Source organism: Lepidochelys kempii, chromosome 15 (assembly GCF_965140265.1).
Source record: "Lepidochelys kempii isolate rLepKem1 chromosome 15, rLepKem1.hap2, whole genome shotgun sequence".
NCBI lineage: Eukaryota > Metazoa > Chordata > Testudines > Cheloniidae > Lepidochelys > Lepidochelys kempii.
In genome coordinates, this window is record NC_133270.1 from 26,490,252 (window position 1) to 26,509,887 (window position 19,636).

A 19,636-nucleotide genomic window follows, 5' to 3' on the forward strand; every position below is an offset into this window, starting at 1 on the left:
TGCCCTTATGAAGTTGGAAAAATGAAGCAATGGCAGAAATAAGATACCTCCAGAGAGAATACCAAGGGTCCTAATGAGAACAATGGGGAACTGTTAATTAGGAAATGCCTACTTGACCGGTTCAAAGCCAGGTTAACAAGTTTGTTTTTCCATCTGGGACCCTAAGATGAAAAGGATCATAAACCCGCCTGGAGAGAAAGGAATAGGGGACCAGGCAGCAGCGGCTTGGGGGGACAGATGCTGACAGGGCGAGAGCGAAACAGCAGCAGATCTGTCTGTCCCTCCCAGGTCAGAAGTAGGCATCCTGGTCTGAGCGGAATTTACCACAGACTTGCAAGGTAAAGATAAGTCTTCGGTAAGAGCCAGCCATATGGGGCTTTTGTTATTTTAATACTTTTCTCTGCTTATGTACCTTTTGGGTAGATAAACAATACTTTTGTTTTCAGTCACTTTAATCAGGTGCAGGTCACAAGCTTTTGGAGAGAAATTTTCATGCAGGTGCCAAATACAGTTGATCCTGTCCTGTTTACACGGTTGGAAAATGGGGGCTGCAACCCAGAGCTCCAGTCAAAGAGTGCTTGAACTATGACATTCCAACCTTGAGGGAGGTGAAGAAAGGTAGGCAGTCACCTGAGGGGTGCACTCAAGAGGCACTGCAAAGGTGTCTGAAAGGCAGCTCACCTGTAACTGTGACAGCATCCGTTCCAAGAGAAAACTGATGTGAAAGAAGGATCATTACTGTTAAAGAGGAGGGTAGAATTGAAAGGTGGCTTGATAAATACTTCTTTTTGCCCACTGCCTCTCAAACACCGTCTCCCTGTATTTTGATAATCTTGCTAAGGAAACCCCATACTGCAAGGGCTGCATTTCTCTTAGTTGGTGATATATTATTACATATTGAACTCCTTTTATTACTGACTGTGGGAAATCTGCAGAAATTCTCAACTGGAACAAAGACAGTGCTTCCCTAATTATGTTGTAGTTGTAGTAACAGGCACATTATTTCATCCATTTCTGGTAGTAGTTGAGAGGTGTTAAGGAAGAAAATCAAATCAATCTAGATTTACTGGTGAAAAGTTGTTTGAATACAATGTCTGTACAAAAATAAACTGGCTTGATAGTTACCTGCTAGCAGGCCAGGCGGTTTTGCAGGCTTATCTACTTTCTTATTACTTGCGTTGAGAAGGAAGAACTGAGTTCATGAGTTAGTTTGACTTAATAGCTTTATATATGAAAGGAAATTCCAGAGTTTGGGAAGTGGCTTTCTGAGCTGCTACCTGGTACTGTATGCTGTCTGTGACCTCTACTAGGGTATTGTGTCCTTTTTGCTTGCAGATGGATTCTGATCTAATATAGTTAGTTCTTTTCTGTAACTTTGACCCTAAAGTGCCACTGTGGAATGCTGACTGGCAGTAGCACCAATCGTATCTATAACAGTTTTGGTACTGAGAACTTTCAGTCTCCTCCCATCAGCCCCAAATTCCTTGTCTTTCTCTTCCTCTTTAGAGAGGAAGATGCACCCTCAAATCCCTGCTCTTTCCAGACTGCGAAACGTCAGAATAAAATCCCCTGGTAGTGGCTGAGATGGCAGAAAACCACAAAGAGCAAGCCAATTAAATGTTCTTTTTGCAGAAAGGCTCTTTCTGTCAGCTGGATTTGCCTTATTTGTTTCCAGAGACTCTGAACTGTTGAATCAGGTGATGGTGGACAAGAGATTTACCTGGATCTTCCACCCCAGCAGGTCTGGCTGATCTGCATAGAAGTCTTTGGGAGAAGTAGAGAATATTCCCTGACTCTTTTGTCAGTAGGGGTTATTCTCTTGCCACTCCACCATCACTTATGCATGATTTAGCTTCCCTGTTGACTAAAGCCTTTGAAGTGAAGAGTGCAAATGGCTCCTTAAAATATCCTTTTCCTTCCCCCACCCTAAATAGGGAAGCCAGAACAGTATGTCTTCAGAGACTGGCTGCATTGTTAAATAGCTCTCCAAGGGCAGGACACACCCCCTGCATCTCCTACTCTTCCTGATAAGGCTGGCTTAAACTCTCTTGACAAATCTCACAATAAACAGGTAATCGCTAGGAAAGAGCTTCGGGGAAGCTCTCTTTTCTTCTGTGGGGTTGTCCGTGCAGACAGCTACGTCTGAGGACATCCCAGAGGAAGAGTCTGGCTCCTCTAAATTCTCCCTTTTAGAGAACTTATCTTTCTTGACAGTGATATCACTAAATCACTTAAAATTAAGCCTATAGTGTAGCTGTTACTTAGGTGGAAATCCCCCGGTTGTGAAGGAGGGAAAGATTTGACTAAATCATACCCTCACCTGGCAGTTAATGCAGTCAGTAACAACACATGGGGTGAAACCCCCTCGCCCCCACACACTACAAAGTATTGCCCTTTCCACCAACTCAGCTAAGCTTTCCAAGCTTCCTATTGGAGCAAACTGGCAGGAGTTTTCTTCCATGTCTAATATATAGCTCTGCCGCAGCCTGGGAGCTGTCTCTTTAGGAACCTCTTCCATTGCACTCTTAAGGCCTTTTTGGAAAACTGGGATCAGATGGTGCGGCTAGTCACGAAAAGCCCAAGGATGGGGTTTTCAGAAGTGCTCAGTGGGAACCAATGGGAGCAGTTAGATCAATGCTGAGAGCTTGTGAAAAGCCGACCCCAAATATTTAACTTTTATAACAGACCCAAGTTTTAACTTTTTGTTTTCTCTTTTATGGTGATGGCAGTAAAGGAAAGAAATTTCCAGAGGAACTATTTTTTTGGCTCTAATACTTCCTGAGAGGGAGCTAAAGGCTCCCTGTTGTGTCCGTTCCTGGAGTCCTCCTCTCTCCCTTTCAAGAGACCTCTGGAGCTAAAGGGCAGACTTCTCACCTTTCTAGACCAGTGGAGACCTAACCACCTCAGACCACTGAGCTCTCTGCAGCATCCCAAGGTTACTGCCTACATCAAAGGTGGGCAAACCACAGCCTGTGGGCCACATCCAGCCCACGGGATCCTCTTGCCCAGCCCCTGAGCTCCTGGCCCCGGAAGGCTAGCCCCCCGCCCCTCCCCTGCTCTTCCCCCTCCCCCGCAGCCTCAGCTCCCTGCGCCGCAGCGCAATGCTCTGGGCCGCAGCGCAGCTGCAGAGCCGTGGCCGGACCCAGTGCTCTGTGCTGCTCGGTGTGTGGCTGGCTCCAGCCGGGCGGTGCGGCTGCCTGTCCTGGTGCTGTGGGCGGCACGGCTGTAGCACCACCAGCCACCAGCGCTCCAGGCAGCGTGGAAAGGGAGCGGGGGGGGTTGGATAGAAGCAGGGGCGTTTGGGTTGGTCATCGGGGGCGGGGGTGTTGATAGGGGTTGGGGCGGTCAGAGGGCAGGGAACAGGGGGGTTGAATGGGGGCAGTCCGGGGGCGGGGGGGAGCAGTCAGGAATGAGAGGAGGGGTTGGATGGGGCGGCGGAGGGCAGTCAGGACGGGGGGTCCGGGGGAGGTCAGAGGGGGTTGGATGGGGCAGGAGTCCTGGAGGGGCATCAGGGGGCGAGAAGCAGAGGGTGTCGGATAGGGGGTGGGGGCTGGGCCACGCCTAGCTGTTTGGAGAGGCACAGCCTCCCCTAACCAGCCCTCCATACAATTTCGGAAACCTTTTGGCATGAGGGCCACATCAGGTTTTCCCGCCCCTGGCCTACATCTATCCCCTTTGCTCAGAACAGCATTGTCCCCCACTAGCTGCCTCAATTCCTGAACAAAAGGTCAAGGTATTAGCCATAAGCAAATACAAGCAATTTACGCTGTTGTTCCATTTCTTCCTGACAAGAGATTCTCTGGTATTTATTGTCCCCAAGAGAACAAGCAGGGGTTTATCCCATTTGGGGCTTGCAATAGTTAGACCAAGGTCACTTTGTGCCCAAAAGGTTCACAGAGCACGCATGGTCATCCCAGTGTTCATCTGTGGACCCACAGGAAGCTTATCTACGCATACCACCAGCAGCTCAATATCAGAATCGTGATTCTGCCTAAGGTGCTTCTGTCTACAGTACTGTGACCATCTTAGGTTCCTTCATCGTAATTTCCTGGGTCTCACTCTGTGGAGAAGACCAGTGGCCCGGATTCCAGATCCTACACAGACGTTAAAACAGGAGCTAATTTACGTGTTCCAAGTGTAAAAAGAAGCTGAATGTGACTATTAAGGGGATCTTCCTTCCTCTTTGCCACTACTAGCCTTAGGCATTTCCCTGCTATGAGAGAGCTATTCTGCTGCTTATTAAAATGCCCAGGTGAGCTGAGGTAGTTGACTTCCTCAGATATTCTCAATTGCCCTTCTGTGGTTTCTCCCTGCATGAAGCACAATCTAATTAGGAACCAACACCTGAGCCTGACACATTGTGAGACACAAACATGCACCGTAGTGGCATTTCTTTACACACTAGGTAGTCCTAGGAGTGAGCCGTGGTTCTCTGGGGAATTGCTCCCTCTATTCCTTTGTGTTTTGTGGTATCATCGTAAGGCTTCCTCTGAGCATTTAACAAAGCAGCCTAAATTAGGGTGGTGATGTTTGATATTTTCCAATAAGATGCTCTGTTTTTGATGAGTACTTTCATTTTACAATTGCTTTTGTCTCTCTTTTTGTAGAGCAGTGTAGGTGTACACTGTTCTGAATGGCGGGTGATCTGTGCCAAACAAATAATGTGTCCTTGATCCAAATTGCTGCCAGTTTAACAACACAATCAAAAACAAGCCAAGACACTGCATACGCTGAGTGAGGTATTGCCATTGCTTATAACTATTATTATTTGTTAGTAAAATAAAAAAAAAAAACAAAGTTTCTTATACTGAGCAGTTAAACAGTGAACAAACAAAAACTCTAGTGCATTGAAATCCTACCTTTTAATGTAGCACAGCACCAGCATATGCATTGAGGCTGGTTGCTGACTTAATCTGTTTTCTCTGTCTGTCTGTGTCGCTTTCTCTTCTTTCAGAATTTCCTTTTGTAACGTTTGCCGAATTATTTGATTTGAAAGGTGCTGTGTCAAAAGGGTGGAAGTAAATTTGGCCATTTACAGTCTTCCATTCTCTAATTAAACACTTTTGTTTTGAAGAGTATTCACAGTCATTTACTTACATTACATGATGTTGTAATCTTATAACTTGCATGTAGATATACATGGCACTTTCCAGTAGTCCTTGCTCCAGAGAGCTGACAATCTGAACCCACAGTGAGCCCATACAGACAATCACTATAAATGGTGTGTGGTGGAGTTTTATTCTGATATTGCACACTGGCTTTGCAAAACAAACTCTTTTTTGGGGACTGGCAAATGTTGATTCAGGAGGCTGTTCTGTGAGTAAGTTGTGTCATGGAAGAATGGATAATGTGGGCAAATGAGGCAAAAGGATCTCCTGGAAGGAGAAGTTTAGTAGAGGATAAGGAGTCTGATAGAAATAATAACAACATTTTTTTTGTATAGCTGCAGACGCATGCATGCTGCTGTTTGCTGTCTACAGTAAAATGAAGGACAAGACTATTTGATGTGAAAGGTCTGGGAAGAGACAGTAAACCAACAATTGTAGCTTCTATTTACATGTTTGGTCCCAGATAGCCTCTAATACAGTGGTTTTTGACCTTTTTTCATTTTCAGACTCTTAAAAAATTTCTAATGGAGGTGCGAACTGCTTTGAAAATCTTAGACATAGTCGGAGGACCGCCAGGGGTCCATGGACCTCAGGTTGAAAGCCACTGTTCTAAAGTAGTAACAGCCTTTCGCAGACCCCTTAGACATAGTCTGCGGACCCCAGGACTCCTGGTTGAAAACCACTGTTTTACAATATATGCCTCATTGAAGGAAAGATCTGTTTTATAATCTCAATTAAAAATGCAGGACAAGTTTGTCATATGCTCTTGAGTGTTTCGGCCTCATGCCTGACACCACTGGGCTAAAGATAATTACTAATAGCATCCACCCTCTCATGTCTTACTGCTTGATCTCTCATGTCTTACTGCTTGATCATTCCACTTCTGAAAGGCAAAATGTATCATTGGGTGCAGTGTTGTTTTCTGTATGCTTTGCAGTTGTTCCCTGAAAGTGTGTGTGTAATTAAAACCAAAACAAAAAACCCCTAAAAACCAGCACTTATGCCCTGGCATCTAACTCTGGACAGCAAAATAATGACGTGTTGCACTGTGCCACCTGAGTCTGCAGCAGGATCTCTATGCTGGGTTTGAATCTGTTTGTGCTTAAAGAAAAGAAAAATGTTCCTCAGTGCAATATCGTGTCTTTGAGGAACTGTTGCATGTGACCAAGACTGAAAATGCAGCCGAGAGGTTTTTTTTTTTGTTCTGGATGCCGTAGTAAGAAATCTAGTGACAAGTTTAAAATGTTGAGTTCTCTTTCAGATTTCCAGAAGAAGCAACTCAGGAAATTGCTCAAGGAGATTGACCTTGGGCTGTTTTCTTTATAGAATGTCACCACACTGTCATGCTTATGGTAGGAGGGAGCCCTACATGTAACCTGCAATAAACAGCAGCAATAGTCTAGGGGCTAGGAAGTTGGAGGGACCTGGGTTCTATTCTTGACTCTGACACTGCTTTGCAGTGTGCCTGGTTAAGTCAGTTAACTTCCCTGTGCCTCAGTTTCACAGGCAGTGGAGTGTTGGTTTTTTTTAAAAGCGATTAATGATACCTGCTCCTTTTTTGTGAACCTCTTTGAATGTTTTGGATGGGCCTGATCCAAAACTCAGTGAAGTCATTTAAATGCTCAATATTTTGTCATTCAGTGAGGTTATGATAAAGTAATGTTTTCTTTTGAGAAGCAGGACTGGCTTCTTTTCTAGCTCTCTTGCCAGGCTTCCTCTCAACATTTAAAATTGCTAAGATTTTTGGTATTTAAATGTGAACTACTCAGATTTTTAGTCAGAGCTTTAAGGGCCAAATTCTGCCTCCACAGTTCCTGTTCATTAGCCAGTGTATAGGAGGGCAGATTTGGGGCTTAAATATCTCACAAAGAGCATTCAAGTTGGTAAATATAGTATAATTTAAATTGTTGTTTGTTTATATTGTATATGCACCTAGGTGCTGACTGTGAGCACTGTTTTTAAAATTGTAAAGAGTCTGTTTTTTCTCCCTTTTCCTGAGGTATCGCCAGAAAAGTAAAACTTAATGCTACGTTTTCCTTTCTGAGGACATGTTTTGCTGGAGGGAGAAAAGGAAAGTAAATTTGTTCCCTCCTCTTTTTGTTTTGAGCATTAGCTGGAACGGGCTACGGAGTTTCCACATTTTGCAAGCAATGCTGTGTTCATTAATATTAACAATCTCCTCCTGCATCACATTGACTGCTGTTTAACCTGCATTTCATTATATTCGTGCTTGATGGTTCAACTGGGATTGCTGACCCAGTGCTATTTACTGTAGGGCTATATTGGAGTAGACTTTTGCATTTGGTGATGCAGGCTGCCTAACACAAATGTGTGACTTGATGATAAACAGAAGGTTTGAGTAAAAGTGGCAGGCAGTTGTCAAATTCTGAGAACATCTAGCTGAAATCTAGACACACAGATGTGATGAGACATTTATTTTAAAGTGAAATTAATGCTTATAAAATTCTCCTGGGACAGGACAGATACAACATGGACAGTTATAGTGCAGTCTTCCAAATGCAGACCTTGTCTCTGTTCATGAGATCACTCCTACAGCTCAGAGGAGAGAGCAATCTCTCTGGCTTCACCTCTGTGCTTGAAACTACCAAAAAGGATACCAATTGTGCTGATGAATTTTGTAATGTGGAACCTTTTTCAACTGAGACTGGATTGGATTAAGATTTAGGTCACCAAATGGTGACTAATTTCGGTCATTACTGACCTGGATTAGGACTGGTACTCTAGATGTGGGGGGGCTCCACATTCCATTGCTATCCAGCCAGATTGACCATGGGATCTCAGGATTTGGTGTTCTGTTTTCTTTGCTCTAGAAATCTGTGTGCTGACAACTCGCTGTACCAGTATCAAATGGGGCACTTGACGTTTTGGATTGACAATAAATGAGGCCATTTAAAACCAGTTATGCCAGTCTATCCAAACAGATGTGCATTCTAGAACACCTTTGAAAAATTTTGCATGCATACAATTAAATACCTGTTTTGCCAATTCTTAAACACATTAGTGCAAAGTGAAGGTGGCAGCTCTGATGACTCAGAAGTGCAACACAGATTAATACAGCTAAAAATGCCCTTTCTTTTGGCAGGATTGGCTTTCTTTGAACTCATTTCATAAACTGTTCTTTTGAAATCCAGAACTCATTGGTTTTGGTGTAATATCAAGGACTGTGATTTAACCCAGTTTTGTGGAAATGGAGTCCCCAAGTGAACAAAGCCTGCTCACTTTTTTTTCATGAAGGAAATGAGGGATGGGCAGATGGTCTAGGGCAGGAGTTCTCAAACTTCATTGCACCACGGCCCCCTTCTGACTATAAAAATTACTACACGACTCTAGGATAGGGGGACGGAAGCCTGAACCCGTCCGAGCCCCACTGACCTGGGTGGGGGATGCCAAGCTGAAGTCCAAGCTTTAGCTTTCACCTCTCTCACCTAATCTTGTGTATTCTTTTTTCTCTTTCCTTTCTGCTCTGTCTCCCTCTATTGTTACCTTTCCCCTTTCTTCTCTCTTTTCCATCTCCCATGGGATGAAAATTGGACCTCAAATCCTGTTTGCTCTCCAGATGCTGGTGAAGTGCAAATCCTGATGTTTTAGGAAGGGTGGGCAAATATTGTGACTTTCCATACACAACCCCATATATGTCAGAAGAATGTACATTGTTGTATGCAGTATTTTTGTAGCCATGTTGGTCCCAAAATATTAGAGACACAAGGTGGGTGAGGTAATATCTTTTATTGGACCAACTTCTGTTTATGTGAGAGACAAGCTTTTGAACTTATGCAGAGGGCTTCTTCAGATCTAGCCAGACCCACCCATCCACCTTATCTCTCAGAATAATTTACAGCAGCCTTCCAATCTTACACTGGACTTTAGTCCATGTGTATTTGCAGTTCCCATTTCAGTGCAAGTAAGCGAAATAAAAGAATAAAGAAAAGCTCATTTGTAGCCAAAGTACTTTATTAAAGTTTTAAAATAAGACAGGTTAGGCCTGCTGGCTTTTATTACCTATAATTTTGAACACCATTCTGCTAGACCATTCCTTGAAGAGGAAATCTTCCCTCCTCAACCTCTATGCAGGGTTGCCCAGCACTGAGACAGCTGCCTGGAACGACCCTCTGAGGAGTGTTTGGAATGTTGGAGAATTCTGGGTGGGGGTTGTTCCAGTGAGCAGGTCTTATGAGTTATTATGTAAATAGGATACCTTCTGGTGGGGGTATTCCAACGCGGGGTGCTCCAGAAAGAACATGCTGACTCAGGCAGGATCATTGGGATTCATGTCACGTAATGTTGGAGCAGTATATCAGAGGTGGAGAAGCAGGAAGTACAAGCTGATGAAGTACAAGCTGTCCAGCTGCTGTGGCAGGTTTAGGCTGCCTCCCTTGTGGAAGAAGGGGAGGACTGGGAGACAGTCTTTCTCGGGCGCACAGAAAATTTAGGTAGATCAGGGCCCCAACGCTTGCCATGGATCTTCATATTCTGTGTCTCTGCCTTGTACTGTTCCTCCACCATAAGGAGATAAAGTGACTTTCCCTACAGGTCTCAGCACTGCTCAACCAGCAGAATATAAAGTCACTTCTTGCTTTGCTCAGTAACCTGAACACAGCAGATTCCCTTGGGTTTCATAACCAGTAATGGATATTTTACATTGAGCACCTCCTGTGCTGGATCTGGGTGCTTTTTAACAACACCTTTCATGCTTCGCTTGTTGAAAAATGGGTCTAGTTTCAAGTAACCTTCCTTACACTTGACACAACCTGTCTGTTCATTCCCCTCCTCTGCCCCGTTTCGCTGAAGCATTGTTAGCTGAAACTGCAGAGTTTCTCCTCATTCATAACATTCCTGGTCCCTTAGACATAATTTGCTGCTCCCTGAGCTGCCAGAGTGGACCAATGGGAAAGATTGTGAAGTGTATTAAACACAATTGGAAATTTTAGATGGCAAGTCACGAGGTGTTCAGGATGAAGAGGGCAGAAATCATAATTATATTGAAAGTCCAGTGTGTTGGGTTATTGTTTCAGACCCCAGACACACTTCATTTTTCAATTTTAGCCAGTCATTTTAGGATTTATAAAATGCATCTATCGCAGAGTGCCTGTATGAACATACAGAGTTACTAATGCAGGACGCTGAGCACTTTCAGAACTATTCCCATGTCACCGTCATGCTGTAGAGCTCTGCTAACCATTAGGATTGTCAACCTTCCAGGATTGGCCTGGAGTCTTCCAGAATTAAAGATTAATCTTTAATTAAAGATTATGTCATGTGCTGAAATCTCCAGAAATACATCCAACCAAAATTGGCAACCATACTAATCCTGGGCAGAGACAAACCATTATTACCTGCATTTCAAAGTAGAACTGGGTGAATTTCTTTTCAGTAATAGCTTGTTTGCCAAAAAATGCATTTTTCCATCAAACAAATCTATTTGTAAATTTGGGTTGACTGTGACAAACAATTTCAGCCAAATGAAAAATGGGGGAGGGGCTTTGAAAAGTTTAAATGAAAATCAATGTTTCATTTCAAAATTCAGCTGCGTCTGTTAAATAAAATGGTGAAAAACACCCAAAAACATGTTCTAAAAAGAAAAAAAAAAAATCAATTATTTGCTCTATTTCTAAGGCACCCACCATAGTACTTAGGCATTAGTACCTGTATGGTGGTGATTTTTCAGGAAAAGGGGCCAGTTTTCTTGCCATTTTTGTAAACCATTTACTTATGAGTGGTTGGGTCTAGCCTAGAGAGACAAGGTGGGTGAGGCAATCCCTTTTATTGGACAAACTTCTGTTGGTGAGAGAGACAAGCTTTCGAGCTACGCAGAGCTTCAGGTCTGGGAGTTGGCACTTGCTGGTGTGATCATTTTGCAGTTAATGCGCTAAGGGAAGGCCCTGACAAAAGAGGTGCACCGTGATCTGAAGGCTTACGAGCATGCTGTAGTGAGTCTTGTGCTTAGCCTGCTCTCTGGTGGTCGTTGCTGTACCAGAAGTATCCTTTGATTAAAACCAGTCTAATGATTCATGTTTTTATAGTGTGTGTTGGTGAGTTCCGTGTAGTCAGAGTGCAGTCGATTCAGCTGTTTTGCCAACATGCTCATCCACCCATGTGCAAATATCCCAGTGGTTTTTTTTTTTAAAACACAACCCCACAAAAATCACAGAACCCACGAATCCCTTGACTGTTGCGGCAAAAATACAGCCGCAACTACTGTGCTTCAGCAGAGTCCGTGTCTTTGGATTTGCGGGGCGGTTTCTGTATTTAGGGCAGCTTGTGGCAACATGCAAGCTGTTTGTTTTGCCTTTTTATGCACTGCGGTTGGGAGGAAGGAACTGCTTGCAAGAAATAATAAGGCAGTGGGTCCAGTTGTGCTCAGGCAGTGGATGCAGAGGGAAATAGGCGATCAGTTGGAGACTGAAGTCTTTTTTTCTTTTCTTTTTTTTCCCCGCATGGGGCCAAGGACCAGGTGCTGTCACTCTGGCCCTAACTGAGATCCAGTTAACAAGCAGCTTTGCCCTGATCAAGTATTCCAGAAAAATTGCCTCTGAGTGTTGAGTACCTCTTCCACCCCCTATATTTTTCTGCTGGAATTTTTAATGTTTTTTTTTATCATCTGAGGGATGGGACAGCATACATCTGCTTCCTGTGTGACTTCAAGCCTAAAATGCCTTTCCAGTATAATAGGCAGCTGAGATCATGTTTGCTAAGTGCAACTATATCTAAACTGGTTAGTCTCTAAGGTGCCACAAGTACTCCTTTTCTTTTTGCGACTACAACTAACACGGCTGCTATTCTGAAATATATCTAGAATGGGTCTAGCTGATCGATTGCTGTTGTGCTCTATTCAATTTACAAAGGCAATTCTTGGTACTCTGAATCTCTGAGCAGCCAGGTGCCCTGGGGTATGTTAATCTATTTACATAATAGCACCATTGACTTCGAATGGGGTTTTTTTTTGGTGGGGGTGGAGGTGGAACGAAGGTTTTGCATTTTATACAAAATATCTATATCCATATTCCATATGGTTTTGTAGAGTGTCTGTCCAGAAACTTGGGCTCTGTCTACACTTGGAGATAGGGGTGTGATTCTCTTCTCAAGTAGACTTACTCACGCTAGCTCTCATTGAGCTAATATGCTAAAAATAACAGTGTAGCCAAAGTAGGACAGGCAGTGGCAGGTACCCATGAGGCCTGAGCGGGTTTGCCCTTGGAGCTACACAATGCCCACACTCGCTGCTGCCTTTTCTACTGTGGCTACGCTACTGTTTTTAGTGCACTAGCCTGAGAACGAGTTCAGTATGTCTACTCAAGCTGGGAATCCACATCCCTAGCTCCAAGTGTAGACATGCCCTGGGTCAGTGCCTCTCCCCAGTCCCCTACCTCTGAGAATTTTGGATTCAATCTGTGAGGATCAAAGATAATTGGAAAAGTAGATACGGAGATCCTTTCTCAGTCTGAAACACTTTGTCCTAGGGCATATTTGTAACAGTTGCAAAGATTAATATGAAACTCACATCTCTGCCTGTTACTTACAGTAAATATTTAGCTGCTAAGGTCTGGGGATTATGATTTTAAAAAATGGAAACACTGACTTGCTGGATAGTGTAAGGTAGATTAGTTACTCTTTTAAATTGTGTTCTCTATCAGTACTATGTGTCAGCAAGAGATTGTGTTGCACACCGAAGTGGGATTGTAGGTGCTTAACAAAATATGGGGGCAGCGTTTACTATGTTGCATAGAAGCCAATTTTTGCTATTCAGCTGGCTAGTGCTGTTTCACTGTTAGAAAGCTTCTACCTCATCACTTCCTGGAGGTTCTGTGTGTAGTCTGACATGAAACAGAATGGCTTAAGTGAAACTCCACATGCTCAGTGGGACACACCTTCCAGTACATCACTTTCCTTTATCCAATTATAATTAAAATGTCAGTAACGTGGCTCTTGTTCCAAGCAACCAGTGTAAAGGTAACTTACATTAAAGGAATGTGTTTCTCTTCCCCTTTCTTCCAGGGTCAGCATTCTTCAGGGGAGGACATGGAAATATCTGACGATGAAATGAATTCTGCACCAATCACCAGTGCAGAATGTGCCAAAACCATTGTGGTGAACTCCTCTGTTAGCAACTCTGCTGTGATGACTCAGTCGATACCCATGCCCCCCCCAGGGTTCCCTCCGCTTCCACCCCCACCCCCACCCCAACCAGGCTTTCCAATGCCGCCACCTCTACCACCACCACCTCCACCAACTCACCCAGCTGTCACCGTCCCACCACCTCCGCTTCCTGCACCACCTGGGGTCCCACCGCCTCACATCTTGCCTCCACTTCCTCCATTCCATCCTGGCATGTTTCCCGTCATGCAAGTGGATATGATAAATGTCCTGGGCAACCAGTGGGGCGGCATGCCAATGTCCTTTCAGATGCAAACTCAGATGCTGAGCCGCATGATGCAGGGGCAGAACACATACCAGTACCCACCTTTTATGGGAAGCCGGATGCAGTTTGTGAATCTCCCTCCCTACCGTCCCTTCTCGATGGGGGCAGCTATTGGCCGGGGGCAGCAATGGCCGCCGCTGCCCAAGTTTGACCCCTCGGTCCCACCACCGGGTTATGTGCCGAAGAAGGAGGATCCGCACAAGGCTACTGTGGATGGTGTCCTCTTGGTGATTGTGAAGGAATTAAAAGCAATTATGAAAAGGGACTTGAACCGGAAAATGGTCGAGGTGGTAGCATTCAGAGCCTTTGATGACTGGTGGGACAAGAAAGAACGTCTAGCAAAGGTAGGAACTCTTAATGTTTCATATGTTACAGCTGTGCAGATGGTTCTGGAGAAGAAGGGCTTAAGGTGTTCCAAGGTAGGGTGTGGGCAAGCGAAAATGTGGGGATCAATTTAGAGGAAACTTAAAGATGAATATCAGGAAAAGGTCCTAAAGGGTGAGCAATGAGACAATAGAATAGCTTTCCAAGAAAAGAGGTAGATGTCCCATTAAAATTTAAATTGGAGGGGATGAATCCTAGACTAAATCCTGACCCAGTGAAATCAGTGGGGAAAACTCTCATTTGACTTGAGTAGGACCAGGATTTGGCTCTAGTTGACCTAATAAGCCTGTTCCTTAACTTCTAGATTGTGCACTAGCAAAAGGGCACTTCCCTAGATGTATGCAGCACAGGCAAAAGAATGAACTTTCTCCAGGACAACTCAACCTTTGAGTGTCTTCTTGTTGTTAATAATCTGTTTAAGGGTATTTTAATTATATAACCATAGCCTCGAGTGCCAAAGTGGTCACCAGTATTCTTTTATTAGAGCAGTGTTGTGGTTGGGATAGCTGCTCCTGAAGAGAAAGCCAGGTGAAGAACATTTTAAGCACATACATCTATGAAATGCCTTCATTTTGGAAAACTTTAGGAAAACTTTCAAGAAGTAGAGACATCTCCTCTGGCCTTAGAAACCCAGACTCATCTGGGCACTCCCAGCTTGCTCCAATAGGGACGTGATTAGAATGTCAGACTTTTAGATCAGCTGGACAAAGTTCGAGAATTTTGTTAACCTTTAAAATAGAATTGGATCTTCGCTCCAAAACCAGAGCCAAATATAAGGCAAATATTTGAAAGTTTTGCTCCACCAGTACCAACACTTTCTGATATCAGCTTCCCTTATGGGAAGGTTACTCCGAGAGCAGACGGTTTTATTTTTATTTTGATAAAGATCTGTAGGCATGCATTATTTTGTGCCAGGACTTGAACCTGCTTATGGCAGGTGTGTACTTCCCAACACAGGTGTGTGACTGCCATTAACATGAAGGCTAAGTATATGCCTTAGTCGATTAGAAATTATAGGGATTTTGTGAAGACTGTCTGAATCTTGCTCAGAGGATTTAAACTGTACCCCATGCAATGAACATTGTATCAGCTAGTAGTTGGCTAATTGCTTCCTTTAAGAGAAAAGCTAGCATTATAGGACATTTAAGAGCCTCAAAACTTAAATTCTTACAATCTACTATTTGTTGCAGTGATTTGCAGTAAAATAGCAGCAGATGCATTCTGCAAATTAGACTTTCAGATGTAACATAGAGCCATGGTCCTCATAACTTGTTACTTGAGATCCTATGGCATTTTTTGTAAGACGCGAGGTGTTAACTTTGCCATTGAGGAGGAGTCCTCTACTTTGAGCTGGACGCGGTGTTCTTCACTTCCTTTCCAGCTGCCGTGTTCCACCTCAGACATTTTGCTGCATTTTAGTGCTGGGTTAAATGTCTTGCATCCAGAACCAAGCCTCTCTCCTTGATTAATACTCAAGACATTCACTTCTTGCCGAGAAGCATGTATCAGGGATGAGGTCCCTCATGTTAACAAGGGAACGAGTGCAGCACAAAGCTAGCTAGTGGGTGCATAAAGGGAAATGGGATAATTTGAGAAGCTGGCTTAAATGAGCCCCTGAAGTGACAAAACATAAGCAACTGGTGGCAGAGCTCTTCAATGGCAGCTCGGTCTATTTTATACACTTCTGCCACCGCTAACTGTCGTGTTCTCTTCGCTCTCCTGGAACTTACAGCCTGATTCAGCATAGGCAATATTTCTAAACACAATCTGCATAGACTCACTGCCACAGGATATGGAAAAGTTTGATAGTCTAGTAAGATTAATAAAATTACACTCTTATGAACACAGAATTGCAGTTATGCTAACTAGGATCAGAAGGAGCAGGGCTGTTGATGCTGCAGGGTGTGAGCTGAACATCGGCTGGGATCTGAGAAATCTTTGTTGGCACTTCGCTATGTATAAATATTATACAGCTAGGTGAATTATGGGGGGTTCAAACCTTCCTCTCAAGTACTGGCCAGTGCAGGGATCCACCCTGGATGAACCAGTAGGATTCTGTTGCAGTGTAACAATTACTGTGTAGTGACATTGAATTCTATCAGAAAAGTCCATTTGACGAGTTCACCTGGGCAGTCTTTTGTTCAGTGTTTGTACTGACCCCCATATAATACATTGGGGTTCCTAAGTACTACAGTAATGTAAATAATAATAATTAATTAATAACCTGATGCTATGCCAGAACTAGAGCTCCAAAGCCAACCTGCCGACTGCTGTCCAGCAAGGTCTAGTGGTCTAGACAAGCCATTTTGATCTTGTAACTTGGGCCTATTAAAGTTAATCTAGTATTACCTGTGTTCCTTGCTTGATATCCTCCTCAGGCTTGTTCTGTATTAGCAGATATGAGCTGAACTTGTATTTTGTATTCATTGATGACAATAAACTTTGACCAGTTTAGTCGATGAACAGCAGTAGAAGGAATTGATCTTCAGATAATGCTTGTGAAGCCTCATCATGGGATGGGTCAGAGTGAATTTTAGAAATCCATTCCTGAAGATCCAATCAGAAGTAAATCCTATATCCTTCACTTAAAAGCTGTCAAGAGTCCCCACTTCTTGTGACAGCTGCACATTGATCCTGACGCCTCCCGACCCATGAGGTCTAGAGCTCCAATTTTGAAAAGGTTTGAATTCTCTTCTCCACCTGTTGGATCGAGTTTTCCCATCCACACCTACCTTGGATGAGCCGTGCTTTGCTGCAGCTTGTCAAAGTGAGACTGTAGATTTGTCTATCAAGTCTCTGAGTGCCTAATATGTTTCATTTTAAAGATTTTGCTGTTTCTATATTATCTGGGCTTGGAGGCCTCTGAGGCTTTTTATCAGTATGGGCCTTGACCCTCCTAACTAATAAGGAACACTTAGCTTTTCTTTGACTCTCATCATTCTAGCTCTGCAATATTCTGCCTTAAATTAAAAAAAAAAGAATCTTTAATTAAAAGGTCCAAAGTCACTTATTAGTTCTGTCTGCTAATACATGAAGTCTAATAAAGTTGGTTTAGGTTATAAAGGCTATTGGTTTCTCTAACCCATCTAAAATTAATTAGTCTTGTCCAGCAGAACATTGGTCCTTCACAGGTACACATGTAACTCAGTTACTTCATGTAGTTTCACACAGCTCAGAAAGATCAACATTTGTAGGTTTCTGGGCTATGAACGTGAATCTGTTTCAATAATGGAACTGTCTCAAAAAAGTGAGTAGTATCCTCCTTGGTGGTCCACATGTGGTTCTGTTCAGGATTCAGGAGCCATTCAGGCAGCTTGAACGTTAGCTTGCTCATTGACTTCTGATTGAGAGAGTATGATTTGGAGTATTATAGATTCTGGCTCATTGGTAGAAATGTATTCTCTTGTTAAGCTGCCTATTTTACTCAGAAGTTCCTCCTGCACGTGCTTTTCCAGTTTTATTTTAATGTGGGTACTGAATTCTTAGTTTCTCTAAAGGTGGTAACTGTGGTTCCAGCACCTGGCATTAGGGAGACCTAAAACGGGCTCTGAACTTGGCAGTACTGCCCATTCACTTTGTCAAGACTTGGAAACACCTGCTGTTTTAAGCTGCACCTCAGAGGGTTTAGGAAGCGTGGCTCAATCTGGCACAGTATGTGGAACAAGGCTTGAGAATGTTCACTGCTTTCCTTCATCAGAACTGCTGTGGTGGCTTCCAGAAGCAAGATTCACCAGAGAGAGGATAGTGTGACACCGGGTACCTGGTCAGTCCCAAAAAGGCGTGTGTGGCTCGAGTGCTTTCCAGCAGGATCCACTATCATCATTGCTCAGAGCAGTTAGTGCCTCTTGTGCAGAGAAGTAGCTTCTTAATATCCAAGATGGAAGAAGACTTCTCTTCATGTGAAGAGTAGCCAAGTCATTTTTCCATCCCTTTTAAACATGAGTGCTCCCCAGACATGCCAGAAACCCAACATGGGTTATCTGGATATATTAGCAGTGTTACGGTCTGTTGGACAGGATCCTGAAGCTGATGTAGACAGCCAAATGGCATTGGACCGTTTTGCCTCTACTCCCTTGACAAGTGGATCACTTCAAAAAAAAAAAAAAAATTCCCTTCTATAAGTCTTTAAGGCCTTGATGGTTTCCAGACATCAAGCTGTAGGCTCTTGGGTGTATAACATATAATTCATCTGCAAGACACAATTTGAAAAGATACTATTGACATCGATGATCAAATTTTGGGCTGATTTGCTTGATTTTTTTTCTTTCCCTTTTGTTTGTAAATCCATATAATTTTTTTAAATCACTGAAAAATTTCTTTTGATGCTAATTCTCATAAGTAGCCCTACAATAATAAATCAGTCTATGTATCCCAATATGCATGAGGGAAACATACAATATGAACCTAGCATATCCATGTCCATGCACATACATAAATTGGAGGGGGCGTGGAATCCCATTACAAAAGGATCAGGACAACCAGTGTCAAGCAATTCTAACAAACGGCAAATGGGGAAAACCTCTACTCAAATCATTTAACTGGTCTATGACTGTATCCATCCCACCAAGGAGGTATGTTGAACTGAGGTAGACATTCTTCCAGTTCAGAATGCAACTCCTTGCACAAGCATCAGAGGTTCATCTATGCTAAAGTGTCTGGTTGTGGTGGCAGTTCTGAGAGCCTTTGCGTGCGATCCCTATTTCCCCAAGACTGATTCCCCCTAATTCCCCCTCTCCTCTGCATTTTGTCTTATCTTACTGGTTTTGGACTGTGATGTCTTTTAAGGACTTATTTGCATATAAGTGTTGGTTGTCCTAAAGTTTCCCTCAGATTGATCCCGTTTTGTTTAACTCTTTGATGATTGAGGCATTGGTAGAGAAGTGACTTAGATGACCTAATACAATTCTTATCCCTGATTCATCTGGGTCAAGCCTGACCAATGGAAACTTGAACAAGTATGTTCTGTATTTGTCATTGATAGGCCTCAACATTGGTATGCTAGGGAGGCGTGAACAAAAGCTCAAATTTTCTAAAGGACTCGACTGCATGCGTGCACACACACACACACCCCCACACCCACTTTAAGCACATGTGACATAATGGTGCACCTTTCAGAAGATGCTGTCTTTAGAGAAGCTAAAGCCTGAATAGGTGATGGTCCTTCCCCGGGGTATTTGAGGCATTTCCAGTGTTTGCATACCCACCAGGGTGTTGTTGCTTCTTTAAATGTTGTTTCTTTTATGCAGGCATCGCTCACTCCAGTGAAGTCTGGTGAAAATAAAGATGAGGAAAAACCGAAGCCAAAGGATCGAATTACATCCTGCCTCCTGGAGAACTGGAACAAAGGAGAAGGGCTAGGCTACGAGGGAATTGGCTTGGGCATTGGGTTACGAGGGGCCATCCGGCTGCCATCTTTCAAGGTATGAGTTAGAAAACAATAGTAGTCTTCCCTGGCTGAGCATTCAGAGTATAGATGCTGCCTTCCTTTTTCTGTCCAGATCCCCACATCCCGACACTCTCACTTTTTTCTACTGTGTTTCTTGTCTAACAACCTCCCTCACTTTTAATGGCACCTGAAATCTTTGGTGAGGGGGATCCCTACTCCTTAGTGTCAGTTTCTCTTAACATTTTGACACCACTTGTGTGACTCTGATTAACGAGAGCCGCTCTGTAGCAATGCTCGGACCCCAACCTCATCCCAGTGAAA

General features: G+C 43.5%; 1 protein-coding gene across 4 annotated transcripts in view; it reads left to right on the forward strand.

The window, feature by feature from the left end:
* SETD1B (SET domain containing 1B, histone lysine methyltransferase) overlaps window positions 1–19,636 on the forward strand; it is a 70,211-nt gene that overhangs the window by 24,186 nt on the left and 26,389 nt on the right. For all 4 annotated transcript variants that reach the window (XR_012155135.1, XM_073313483.1, XM_073313481.1 and 1 more), the window contains exons 7-8: window positions 13,122–13,889; window positions 19,176–19,349. Coding sequence is in view for 3 of the 4 variants with exons in the window: in XM_073313483.1 (XP_073169584.1) it covers window positions 13,122–13,889; window positions 19,176–19,349 (942 nt within the window). In the remaining variant the exon portion in view is untranslated. The remainder of the gene's footprint in view (window positions 1–13,121; window positions 13,890–19,175; window positions 19,350–19,636) is intronic.